Here is a 14,139-nt window from a genome sequence, read left to right on the forward strand (position 1 = left end):
CAGGTGCCATTAAAAAAAAAAAAAAAGATCGAAGATTGTAAGAAATGACAGGCAGACATGGTCAATGGCATCCAAGAAAGAATTTTTGAGAAACTCTAAACAGTTATATTTGGAGAAGGCAATGGCACCCCACTCTATTACTCTTGCCTGGAAAATCCCATGGGCAGAGGAGCCTGGTAGGCTGCAGTCCATGGGGTCTCGAAGAGTCGGACATGACTGAGAAACTTCACTTTCACTTTTCACTTTCATGCATTGGAGAAGGAAATGGCAACCCACTCCAGTGTTCTTGCCTGGAGAATCCCAGGGACGGGAGAGCCTGGTAGGCTGCCGTCTATGGGATCGCAGAGTCGGACATGACTGAAGCGACTTAGCAGCAGCAGCAGCAAACAATTCTATTGGGCTATTTTTTCTTCTTTTTTTTCTATTTGAGACACTGTTTCCATCCCTGGGTTGCAAAGATCCCCTAGAGATGGAAATGGCAACTCTCTCCACCATTTTTGCCTGTGGAATCCCATGGACAGAGGCGTCTGGTAGGGCGGGGGGTGCAGGTCTACCATCCATGGGGTCACAGAGAGTCATACACAACTCAGTGACTAAGCCACCGCCACCAAACAACTGTATTAGCAGGCTAGGCCGCATTTATTTACAAGATTTCTGGCCTAAAGATTATTGGGTGATTTGACTGATGATCATACTGTTTCTTCAATCGTGTCAAAGAGAACATGCTTGTCTCAGGGATGGAGGGTGAGTCCGAGTTTCCAGCACTGGAAATTCATGGCCAGTTTCTCATATACTTTAAAATATGCATGCTTGGAAATTCCCTGGTGATCCAAGGGTTAGGGCTCTGTACTCTCACTGCTAAGGACCCAGGTTCGACTCCTGGTTGAGGATCCAAGATCCCACAAGCCACACAGCCAAAAGAAGAAACAAAAATACATACGTTCAGAGCAGCATTATTCATATTAGCCCAGACAAAGTCTGCCAAGGACGAATGGATAAACAAAATGTGGGACATTGACATGAGGGGATATTACTCTTCCACGACAAGGAATGAAGTTTTGATACACACTACCTTGTGGATCAGCCTTGAAAGGTCTGTAGAATCAAGTAAATTCTGAGACAGAAAGTAAGGTCTGGGGTGGGTGGGGAGAAGAGAAGGGGAAATTATTGTTTACTGGGATTGGAGTTCCAGTTTCGGAAGATGAAAATAATCTGGAGATGGGTGGTGGGAACGGTTGTACAACAGGGTAAATATATTTAATGCCACTGAACTGTACACTTAAAGACAGTGAAGATGGTAACTTCCATGCTATGCATTGCTGTTCTTGAGTTGCTCAGTCGTGTCTGACTCTTTGTGACCCCATGGACTACAGCCCATCAGGCTCCTTTGTCCATGGGATTCTCCAGACAAGAATACTGGAATGGGTTGTCATTTCCTCCTCCAGGGGATCTTCCTAACCCAGGGATCGAATCCACGTCTCCTACACTGGCAGGTGGATTCCTGACCACTGACCACCAGGGAGGCCTATGTTATGCATTTCTTAGTATAATTTTTAAAATATACATAAATCTCTGACGAAGAGTTCTCTTTAGGAAAAGAGAGATGGAATGCTTATATTCAATGAAAAAACATTATCAGCCCCTCTCTGGCAACCTGAGGCAAGTACAGAGGTATGAAAACAATGCAGACTCGCTTCCCTGGTAGCTCAGTAGGTAAAGAATCTGCCTGCGGTGCAGGAGACCCGGGTTCGATCCCTGGGTCAGGAAGATCCCCTGGAGGAGGAAATGACAAACCACTCCAGTATCCTTGCCTGGAAAATCCCATGGACAGAGGAGCCTGGTGGGCTGCAGTCGTGGGTTGCAAAGAGTCGGACACGACTGAGCGACTTCACTGAGAGACGCACTTGAGAGGCAAACCAAATCCTTCCTTGGAAAGAGCAGGCGCTGGCTGCCCAGGGAGCAATGGTAACCCAGTCCAGACAGAGCCCAGAGTTACCCGGAGGAAGGTGGGGAATCCTTGTCCGTAGTAACCGACGGCAAAGTAGTCAGGCTTGGGACGTATCACCTTGACGATGTTTTCATAAAACTGAGCCTGTTTTTTCTGAAAAGAAGAGAAGAAACGCATTTCAGGTTTGAATGGAGTATCTGAGAATTTGTGTGTCTGGATTCTTCCAGCTTTGCCAATTCTAGGGGGTGGGAGGGGGAGAAGGTGGGGGAGCACTGATGCAGGCGTGGAATTTAATCTCACCACTAAGCTATGACAGTACTTTTCATTCGTCGCCCGGCATTCAGCAGGCAAATCTGACCAGAAAGCCAAATTCAGCAACCGGTTGTGATTTACAGGTGTTTTCATCACCAAAGAAGTGCCAGAGAGATGGCTTTTATCCTGATTCAATGTCTGGTCTTTAGTATTTTTAAAACATGGTATCGGTCAGATAATGGGATACATTAAAAAAGGATTTAAAAGGGGAGAGTTCTGTTCCACATTCATGGTACACATTAAAACATCATTAAGTCGATCTGCTGGATACAAAAATGATTCAGCAGAGAAAGCAGTAATTAGAAACTGGTAGGTTCTATGGAAGGACAAAGGGTTGGGCCACCCTCCATCAGTCCTTCATGGAGACGGGCTCAGAGTTGAAACCACTGGAGCCTCCTGGAGACCTCTGAGCATCCAGACCACTAGACACCTGGGCTCAGTGGTTTTCACACGCACATCCTTCAGAGGCATCTTCGAGTTTGATGACGAAAGCTCAGTGGGGAATGCTGCTGAGCCAGAATCAACCAGCAAAGAAATCAAAACTGTCCTCCTGGACAAATGAAGGAGAATCCCAATGTTAAAAGGAAAAGAGGGACTTTCCTGGCGGTCCAGTGGTGAGGACATGTCCATGCTTCCACTGCAGAGGGCATGAGTTCCAGCCCTGGTCGGGGAACTAAGATCTCGCACATTGCTCAGGGAGGCCAAAGAAATGAATATAAAATAAATGGCTGTTGCATTAAAAAAGAAGAAGAAGAAGAAGAAGGGAAGGGAAAACTTTGAGAAGAACAAGTTGAGATTGCTTATTTTTTTTCAAAGAGAAGGAAAGGAAGACCTACCAGCAATTCGCTGAGCTGTTCATAATCAAACATTTCGTTCTCATACTGTTCTGCCAGCTCCTTGCCCAGGGCGATGGCCTCCTCCCACATCTGTGAGGGAAGAGAGAAAAACAAGGGCAAGAGAAACGCAAACCTGAATCATGCGGTCAGAGAGGGAAACAGCAACACCGCCGTTCATGATGCAACAAGCTGGAAACACGCCTGCTTAACCTGAAGACGCTGGAAAAACACAGATCTTTTCTACAGGCTCATGTCCTTTGGCTTGGGCCTGGTTGACCAGACCAGTCAGCTACTGGCTCATCAATCACACTGGCTGCTGCCCCCGGTCAGAGCAGCCAGCCGGCGGGTCCTGCCCCTCTGCAGGCCGGCCTCTGAAGCCCATCTGTCAGGGCAGCCGTGGAGCCCAGCAGGGAAACCGCAGGGCGAGTTTGAGAGCAGTGTTTGTGCAGAAACCGAGGACCAGATTTTGGTACTTTCCCAAATCATCCCACTTAAAAGAGCTACGTGTCAGTGGTCAGAAGGACAAGGATCTGTTTCAACTCTGATTTAAGGCTTGTAAGAATTTCATGTTATATGGGCAGATACCATTCAAAAAAGTAAGATCATGGCATCCACTCCCATCACTTCATGGCAAATAGATGGGGAAACAATGAGAGATTTTATTTTGGGGGGCTCCAAAATCACTGCAGATGGTGACTGCAGCCATGAAATTAAAAGACACTTGCTCCTTGGAAGAAAAGCTATGACCAACCTAGACAGCATATTAAAAAGCAGAGACATTACTTTGCCAACAAAGGTCCATCTACTCAAAGATATGGTTTTTCTAGTAGTCAGGTATGGATATGAGAGTTGGACTATAAAGAAAGCTGAGCTCTGAAGAATTGATGCTTCTGAACTGTGGTGTTGGAAAAGACTCTTGAGAGTCCCTTGGACTGCAAGGAGATCCAGCCAGTCCATCCTAAAGGAAATCAGTCTTGAATATTCATTGGAAGGACTGATGTTGAAGCTGAAACTCCAATACTTTGGCCACCTGATGAGAAGAACTGACTCATTTGAAAAGACCCTGATGCTGGGAAAGATTGAAGGTGGGAGGAGAAGGGGACGACAAAGGATGAGATGGTTGGATGGCATCACCGACTGGATGGACATGAGTTTGAGTAAACTCCAGGAATTGGTGATGGACAGGAAAGCCTGGCATGCTGCAGTCCCTGGGATCACAAAGAGTCGGACACGACTGAGCGACTGAACTGAACCGAACCTGCAAATGTAAAACCTGCCATCATTTTGAAAAGGAGAATTTTGAATGATAATAGTTTAAAAGTGGGTTTCCTAATCAGGTAACATTTATTAAAATGCTGATAAACTTTTGACACATGTAGACTAATTTATTGACACATGTGGTGAGCCTGAATTTCCCTTATTTGGGTGGGAGAAGGAAATAAAATACAGTGGTCTACTTGAGAACAGGAAAATTTGGAGGGACTGTCTCCTCCAGGAAGCCTTCCTGGATGCCACCCACCCTTCTCTGTACTATCACAAGGACCCAGGATTCCCCTCTTTCAAACCTTTGAGTATTAAAAATGACAACTACGGACTTAGAATTAGCAAAGCGTCAGACCACCTCACATACTGGGTCCCTAGACATGAACTGCCCACTTCTCCACTGGGAGTATCCCCATAAGTTAGTAGCACCAATCATGAAGGCAAGTGATTTCCAGCTTACTCTTTGTCCAGCAAGATGCCACCTGCATCGTCTCATTAAAGTGTTGCGTCAGGTGGGTGTTATTATTACACCTGTTTTGCAGATAAGGAAGCTGGGGGTTGGACAGGCAAGCTACCTGCCCAAGGGCAGAAAGTGGGGTAGACTCATCGTTTTCCAAAGTTCCTGCTCTCGATGACCATCTTAGTTGGAGCTGCTGTAACAAAATCCCACAAAACAGACACTATCCTCTCACAGTTCTGGAGGCTGGGAAGTTCAAGCTCAAGGTGCAGGCAGATTCGGTCTTGGTGAGGGTTCTCCTGACTCTCAGACAGTCGCCTTCTCACTGCATGCTTGTATGGCCTTAAGCAAGATCTCCTTCCTCTCCTCAAAAGGGTACTAATCCCATCATGGGGGTCCCACCCTCATTATGACCCAATCTAAACATATCACATGGGTATGTCATCACATGGGGCAGGAGGTCAGGGTTGTTCAACATATGACTTTTGCAGGAATGCAAGCATTCAGCCCGTAACAATGACCATCTGCCAGCCCTTCCAGCTGCCCTCCACCCCCTCCTCCTGGAATAGGTTTTCAAGGATGCTAAGCTAGTCCTTAACTCCAGGCTTTCACTCGGAACACAGGGAGCTGGTCCCACACCTGGCATACCCTTGGCGCTGAATCCTCACCTGCCTGCCAGTCTTTGCCTTTTCTTGGCAGAACCACCCAGTCGAGGGCCTTACTTATTACTGAATCACCCAATAGACTTAAAATACTCTTTACACAGCTGCTGCTTAAAGACACCATCTGCTATTTTTGATGAGAAAAAAGCTATTCCGAAATTGTATTTTAATACTTTGAAAGACATCATAAAGATAAGCTCAAAGGAGAGAAAGATTTCAGAGATAGGACCAGCAGCTAGGAGAGAGAGAAAGTGGCTGAGATGCTCTTTGGAGGACCACATGCTTCTCTCCCCAGGAAGCCTCTCCTGGCTCCTCCATCCTGCCGAAGCTCTCACCCTCCGAATGTCTGCACCCTCTGAATGTCTCCAGCTGCTGCTCCAGCGAGCTCAGGTCCTTTGCCAGAGTCCCAGCCTCCATCTCTCAGAAGAGGGAGCTTCTCCACTTTTTATGTTTCTTTTAAGCTCCAGTGACCAATTCCTCCCTCAGTACATTTCCATTTCAAAGAAATCATTACCTCTAGTTGAAGTTCTCACTCAGTGGCGAATACACCACTCCCTTAGCTGCCTACAGTCTTAGGGCTTCTAATTCACTGCTTAATCTGTTTCTAGACAGAGGAGCTGCTTTAGATACCTAGCAAAAGTAATTGTTTTTTTAAAGAAATACAAGTGGAAAAAGAGAACGTTGCTCAGTCATGTCTGGCTCTTTGCAACCCATGGACTGTAACCCGCCAGGCTCCTCTGTCCATGGAATTTTCCAGGAAAGAGTCCTGGAGTGGTTGCCATTCCCTTCTCCAGGGTATTTTCTCAACCCAAGGGTCAAACCCACGCCTCCTGCATTGCAGACAGATTCTTTCCCATCTGAGCCACGCAGCACAGATGCAAGTCTTGAGTAAATATCCAACTCACTCAGGGGTCACATGGTTGTGCTCTTTGTCAGATTTTCTATAAACGTATATTCCTCTTCCCCACCCCTGCTTGTTTTAAAGCCTCCTGCGTTAAGGAGATCTGCTTCTACTTTTACTTGGCTAGGGCTCCACAGAGTGTGGGTCACTCATATTTCCCATGTGAATACCTTGGAAAATATTTCTGTGCCAGAGAGAAAACAGATTTCATATAACGGAGATTTAGATTATCTTGGTAGAAGAGTCGCTTTAACCTGTGTGATTGAATATCCTGCCCAGGCCCTGTTCTTAGACGTGCCATAGGTCGATGAGGGTCACCACGGCCGCAAATGAAAAAAGCATCCTATCAGTGCTCAGCTTCGTGTTCTGATTAGAAGTCCGGAATCCGTTTCATAGTGTCCTTGGCCTTGCAACGTGGAGCACACCCTCCCCACTCCCCGTTTTCATCAGATGACCTCTGGCTATATTCTCTTGAGATGATCACCTTTTACTTCGGAACCTCTCCAAGTTTCATTTCTGCAAGTTTCATGAACAGAAAATCCTTTTTCTCCCTGATGAAACTTCTTCATTAGAACTGGCCACAGAGAGCATATTGGCAGTTGCTTTGACCAAACTGTGAGGTTGACGAGTGACCAGTCGGGCAGGGAGACAACACTGATCTCACTGGGTCAGGGAGTAGCAGCAGGTGCAAGGTGAGATGGCAGCCTGCACAACAGCCCCCTTAAGGAGAGTACAGCCTGGCCGTGACCCACCAGGATACTGATGGGCAGCTCTGAGCGAAATCACTAACTAGCTGTGAGCCAATTGCCAGTCAAGATGTTTCATGGGATGCTTGGATTTCAGTCACTCTAAAACTCACCTAGTTTTCTGGGTGGTTGTTGGGAAACGAGTCATATTCTAGCACCTTCTAATTTTCCAGGGTCCTGCACAGGTCTCTGACATGTAAAGGGATGTAGATTCAACACTGTGGGATTCCAGAGAACTGGTTTAGGGTCATCAGCAGCGAGGGGGTCAGGGTGACCCAGAAGTAGCCTTCCATCCTGGTGATTGAGGGCTTCACTGCAGGAGTGATTGAGTGAGCATCTCTTCCCAGTCCCCCGAGGATGAGGGGCTGGAGTCCTCGGGAAAGATGTGTCTCCATGGCGGCTCTGAGGGGTGTGGTCCAGCAGGGAGAGGGTCCTGCAAGTCCTCTCCTTTACAGAATGGAGATGCCTTGTGGGCTCCTCCCCTCTCTCTCAGCTGCTCCTTCTCTCCCTGAGCCACGCCCCATCCTGGGTCTTCTGCTGGTCTCCCTTGGTTTCCACTGATCTGAGTAAAGGCTGGACACTTTCTGAAGACGTTTCTGAGGTCCAGCATCACCACCCCCACCCCTGCAATGGAGCCTTCTCACTGTGAACTACTCCAAAGCTGCCTGGTTTCACTTAATGACACCACGCTCTCTGACAGCACACACATCACTGCACCAGCCGCCTGAGAAAGGTGGCTGGATGGGCTGCCTGCCCTCCAGTAGGGCAGGACACACAGCGGGATCTAGGACTCGGGCCAGACTTAAGAAACCTTGATGGGAGGCTTCTCACACTGACTCGAAGATGAATCCTGCCTTCTGGGACTGTCACGTACTCAGGAATTACTGCTCCTCAAAAGCATGTTCCTCTTTGCCCCACAGCAAGTCTTTATTAATCTAAATGGAAAATGATTTGCTCAGTTTTAATGCCCCTGGGAGGAAAATAGGAAACGAACAGTTTTTTTTTTTTTTTTTAAAAACAAAGAGATTTTTTGCCTTTTTCTTTAATAAAGGACCTTTGTAGTTCTGCAAGCCCTTAGAAAGCCTAAACCAGGCATTGAAAGAGATAGTTGCGTTTTGCTTGGTGGTTTGATCAGGAGGAGAATGGACCCACTCTGCCACTCACCCCTCACTCTGCAGTAATTACTGGGCACCTGTGACAGGGGTGGGTTCAGAGAGCATAAGGAGGGGTACAGACAGTTCTTGGAGGAGGATTTGAGGAAGAAAAGAAACAGGCAGTAGCTGGAGAGGGGAGTTAGAATGATAGAGAACTTTTTTAAAAGATGGGGGAAATAATAGCATGGTTGTAGGCGAGTATGTGGGCTTCCGAGGTGGCGCTAGTGGTAAAGAACCTGCCAGCCAATGCAGGAGACGTGGGTTTGATCCCTGGGTCAGGAAGATCCCCTGGAGGAGGGCATGACAAGCCACTTCAGTATTTTTGCCTGGAGAATCTCACGGGTGGAGGACTCTGGTGGGCTACAGTCCATAGAGTTGCGAAGAGTCAGACACAACTGCAGCAACTTAGCAGGCGAGTACGTATTAGCCAGTAGGGAGGAAAACAGTGCGGCCAGTGGGAAGAAGACAGATGGGCCAGAGTGATGTCCTGGATGGGCCTGGGGGTCTGGGGCCTGGGGGGTGGGAGCAGCCTTGGACAGGAGCACAGACAGCCGTCCCTGGACTGGAGGGACTGATACAGACCCACGGCCAAGAGTGTGACCGGCCGAGTGGAGGCCAGAGATGTCCCACACAGCCTGGGGACCGCCAGCTAGAAAATCAATGACTTTGACCAAGAATTCCCATGTAAAGGAGAGGAGCCGAAACACTCAGAGCTGCCGGAGCTGCCTGGAAAGGAGTCAAACCTCCCCGGACTGATTGGAAGTTGCTCCCCTGTCAGCTCTGCAGCCACGGGAGGCTTGTGCTCAGGCCTCTGAGCCGTGCTGGGTACCCAGCTCCTCCGGGCATGCACACATCTGACACTGACCCCATATGAGAGACTCTGTGCAATCAGCTGACTTCAAGCCTCTGGAGCTGTCTCCTGCCTGTCCTAGTCCCCACTGCCCCCACATCCCGTGCCTGGACCCCTGCCCCAGCCCACGCCCACCGGGCTTCTGCCACTGTGAGCCCAAATCACTCCCTGAAAGGGGGACAGTAAAGGCAACCTTGCTTATGTGCATAAAATCTCACTGGCTCCTTGGGTCTATGTGCGTGCATGCTTAGTCGCTTCAGTCATGTCCAGCTCTCTGCGACCCTGTGGACTATAGCCTGCCAGGCTCCTCTGTCCGTGGAGTTCTCCAGGCAAGAAAAGTGGAGTGGTTGCCATGCCCTCCTTCCGCAGATCTTCCCGGCCCAGTGACTGAACCCGTGTCTTTTACGTCTCCCGCGTTGGCAGGCGGGCTCTTTACCACTAGTGCCGCCTGGGAAGCCCGCTTCGTGACTATGGAGTAAGTCAAATCTTTAGGAGACATGCAAGGCCGTGGACAGACTGGCTCCCAAGTTCTCTGCATCTGTGTCTCCCAGGACCCCCTCCTCACCCCGCTGATAGACAGACTGGCTTCAGAAGCCCTGGCCTGGATCAATATGGTTCCCACTCTTTGGAATCCCTGCCCATCCCCCACTCTTCAGAATCCCAGCTCCTCCCAGCTATCACCTTGCAGGCTTCATCTCTTTCTCCAAGACCCAACTTGTGATGTGTGCTAAGTAGCTTCAGTCATGTCTGACTGCCAGGCTTCTCTGTCCATGGGGTTCTCCAGGCAAGAATACTGGAGTGGGTTGTCATACCCTCCTCCAGGAGGTCTTTCCAACCCAGGAATCGAATCTGCGTCTCCTGTGACTCCTGCATTGTAGGTGGATTATTTACCACTGGGCCACCAGGGAAGCTCAAGACATGGTTTACAGGTCACCTTCTAATGAGGTCTGCCCTTTCTCCTCAGGAGGGCGAATCACTCCCATACCTGTTAGGTTGGTAGACTCTGAACCCGCAGTGCAACAGTCAGAGGGCGGGTTTTGCTATTTGCCTGCTCATCCATTAGCCTTGGTTCTAGACTTCTCAGCTCGAGGCAGGCCTTTGGCCTCCCCAAGTTCAGGCAGGCAGGTGGCACCTGGCACCCAGGAGACTGGGTTGCAGAAACACAAGTGAGGGGTCGTGCAGGGTGGGCAGATGGGGGGAGCAGGGTTGATACCAAGTCCAAACTTCGATTTTCTCTGTGCTGATCACAAACGGTTCTTTTCTGGGAGCCCAGTCATAATTAACACACGATCTCTATGCTCACTCCAGCCAGATTCTTGCTAATTGAACAGATTCTGGCAAATATCAGGATTTCCAAAAATTCTGGAAATGCTGAGACTATACCAAGAAAGAGGGTGATGGGATGCTCGTACCTGTAATTCCTCTGACTGACAACTGTGCTTTCAAAAAGGAAACTCAGAGGGTGAGAAAATGTCAGCCCCAATACTCAGAAAAGCAACCCAGCCATTTCACTAAAAGTGGAAACTTGCTTCCAAACCCCTATTTTTAGTTCACGGGATGATGTAGGATGCCGCCTTTTTTTTTTTTGACTTGGGCACAAGGCAAAGTGCAAACTTCGTCAAGGAGAGGTTATTTTAAGGGAAGAGAAGACAGAGCTCCAGTCGAAAATAGTCCCAGAGCTTCAGACACCACGTGGGCCGTCAGCCACGAGCCCCCTTTGCCAGTGCCAGGCTGGTTCCCGGTTTTTGAGGTGGTGAACATCAGGTTCACCGCCTCCCTCACTCTGACTCCATTTCCCTGAGAGCAGGGCTTCTATTTTCAACGCGCCCTCCATAGAGAAGCCTGGTAATTTTCAGTGAAGTACTTGGATTAAGAGCTTTATTGAAAATTACTAGGCCTCAACCACACACAATAGGACAGACAACTCAGAGCGTCTTCGGAACAGAACGCTCAAATGCCGCGATAATATCTGGCGGCGGGCTTTCCGGAGGGGCTCAAACGGGTGGTGAAACGAGAACAGAAAAGGAGTGAGGGCTAATTATCAGCCCGGGAAGGAATAAGGGCAGGAGAATGAAACGGAAAACAGATGGAAATGACATTTCTTTCTTTTTTTTTTTTTGGTGAGAAAGAAAAAGATGAAAAGACCAAGAGCTGGGCTGAAGGACATTCAAAACTTTTAAACGGTGGAAAAGCAAAAATAAAAGAGTGATTTTTGTGCAGAAGAAATACAGAAAGATAACAGAGCCTAATTCAAAAGCTGGAGGGTCCAATATAATGGAGCAGAAAATCCATTCAGCGTTGCTGCTTTCTGAGCACAGAGCTGGAGAGACTTTGAATATAATCCGACCCCAGTCCTGTGCTGGTGCCCTGGACTTTCCCCGCAGATGCTGGTGTCCGATGTCTGAGAGGTCCGACGGGCACCAGCTCCTTTAAGGGCCTGTGAGCACAGTTCCCAGGACACAAATCTGCACTGGATTCTGTAAATCCCTCCTCCCCCTAGGAAGCTGAATGTTGAAAACAGTCACTGAAAATGAGCTCTAGGATGAGTAAGGTTCCCCCCTACTAAGGACAGAGTGAAGGTTTCCTTAATCACCTAAGGGGACAGCCTGTATCAATGGCGTGATGCCCCAGTCACAGCTTTGCCAGGTTCAGATACCATTTATTCTACAATTGCGTGGTCCCCAGCCATTTCTAGGCTTCAAGTTCAACTGTAGTATGAAGGCCTCTCGCCTGAATTATTGTTTTTTGCAGCTGCTAAGTTGTGTCCAACTTTTTTGCAACCCCATGGACTGTAGCCCACCAGGCTCCTCTGTCCATGGGATTTTCCAGGCAGGAATACTGGAGTGGGTTGCCATTTCCTTCTCCAGGGGATCTTCCTGACCCAGGGATGGAACCTACGTCTCCTGAATTGGCAGATTCTTTAACCACTGAGCTGAATATATGGTTTTAAACCAGAATTGCAATTTTAACAGGTGTAAAATCAAACCAAAGAAATTCTTGTGTTTTCAGTATAATGCAGGAGAAAATTCAAATGTGGCTCTTGAATCAGCAATGAAGTCAATGTCTATTTATTTTAGATTTATTTCAGTTTTTCAAATATTCATTTAGGGTAAGGAATATATCTCAACAGGCACATGAGCAATGCCGCTGCCAGTGAGGACCCCAAACGGAGGGGCAGGCAAGCATCGATTTTCCAACAGTCCGTGGATGGAAGCACTAGCAGAAACCGTCCCCAACAGTAGCAAAGTCTGGCTCAGGGCAGCACCATCCAACGGAACATCGGCCAAGACACACATGCAGTTTTAGATTTTCTAGTAGCCACATTTTAAAAAGTGGCCTTCATTTTAGTAATATTCACTATAGCTGGAATATTGCCATTTCAACACGTAATCAAAAACACAAAATTCATGAGATATTTGACAGGCTGCCGTAACAAAGTACTCAGGTGGCGTGTGTGGTAAAGAACCCGCCTACCAGTGCAGGAGATGTCAGAGGCGTGGATTCGATCCCTGGGTCGGAAAGATCCCCTGCAGGAGGGGATGGCAACCCACTCCAGTATTCTTGCATGGAGAATTCCATGGACACAGGAGCCTGGTGGGCTACGGCCCATAGATTTGCAGCAAAGAGTAGGACACGACTTAGCACATACTCATACACACACACATATACACACACGATAAAGATCGGGTGCCTTAAACATATTATTTCCTTCCTGTTATGGAGCCTAGAAACCGAAATCAAGTTGTCAGAAGGCTGGTTTCCTCTGAAGCCTCTCTCCTCAGCTTGTAAAGCAAATCCTCAGCCGTATTCTCACAGGGTCCTTGCTCGGTGTGTCTGTGTCCAGATCGCCTCTTCTATAAGGAGATCAGCCATCCTGGGATCAGAACCCACCTCCAACACAGTCATATTCTGAGGTAGGAAGGTCAGGGCTCCTGCACATGAATTTCCATGGGACACAGTTCAGCTCCTAACAGCATCCTTTTCTCATGCTGAGCCTTAGGATCCAGTGCATGTTGCATATTTCAAGTGTTAATGGCTGCTTGGCGCCCGTGACTCTCACAGCTGACAGCTCAGGTCAGGGTCCCCCATTGTAGGAGAGCTGGCTCCCTGGGGCGTCTCGGCCGGGAGGGTCCCTTCCTTCCAGTTTCTGTGGGTTGAATCAATTGCCACCTATTACCCATTTTGAGATATTTTTCCCCCAAGAATCGGCAGATAAATGGATAAGGAAGATGTGGTATGTAAACCCAATGCAATAGTGCTCAGCCATAAAAAAAGGATGAAATAACGCCCTCTGCAGCAACATGGATGGTCCCAGAGATGATCATGCTAAGTGAAGTCAGATAAGGACAAATGTCATATGATATCACTTATATGGTGGAATCTAAAATATGTTACAAATGAACTTATTTACACAACAGAAACAGACGCACAGACATAGAAAACAAAGTTATGTTTACCAAAGGGGATGGGAGGGGTTGAGAACAGATAAATTAGGAGTTTGGGACTGACAGATACACACCATTATATATCTAGTACATAACCAATCACTCCAGTACTTTTGCCTGGAAAGTCCCATGGACGGAGGAGCCTGGTGGGCCGCAGTCCATGGGGTCGATAGAGTCGGACACGACTGAGCGACTGCACTTTCACTTTTCACTTTCATGCATTGGAGAAAGAAATGGCAACCCACTCCAGTGTTCTTGCCTGGAGAATCCCAGGGACGGGGAAGCCTGGTGGGCTGCCGTCTATGGGGTCGCACAGAGTCGGACACGACTGAATCGACTTAGCAGCAGCAGCAGCAGCAGCAGCAGATAACCAACAGAGACCTACTGTACAGCACAGAAAGCTCTACGAAGTATTTTGTAATAGCCTAAATTGTAAAAGAATCTAAAAAAGAATATGTGTGTGTGTGTGTGTGTGTAACTGAATCGCTTTGCTTAACCTGAAACTAACTCAACATTGCAAATTATCTGTATTTCAATAAAAATGTTAAAAAAAAAAAAAAAGTAT

At 48.0% G+C, this 14,139-nt stretch overlaps 1 protein-coding gene across 1 annotated transcript in view; it reads right to left on the reverse strand.

Annotated features, from left to right (window-relative positions):
* DOCK1 (dedicator of cytokinesis 1) overlaps positions 1-14,139 on the reverse strand; it is a 559,920-nt gene that overhangs the window by 45,851 nt on the left and 499,930 nt on the right. The window contains exons 40-41 of the mRNA XM_070363418.1: positions 3,097-3,186; positions 1,997-2,101 (exon numbers count right to left, since the gene is read on the reverse strand). Coding sequence (XP_070219519.1) covers positions 1,997-2,101; positions 3,097-3,186 — 195 coding nt within the window. The remainder of the gene's footprint in view (positions 1-1,996; positions 2,102-3,096; positions 3,187-14,139) is intronic.

This window comes from Bos mutus, chromosome 26 (genome assembly GCF_027580195.1).
Source record: "Bos mutus isolate GX-2022 chromosome 26, NWIPB_WYAK_1.1, whole genome shotgun sequence".
Taxonomy (NCBI): Eukaryota; Metazoa; Chordata; class Mammalia; order Artiodactyla; family Bovidae; genus Bos; species Bos mutus.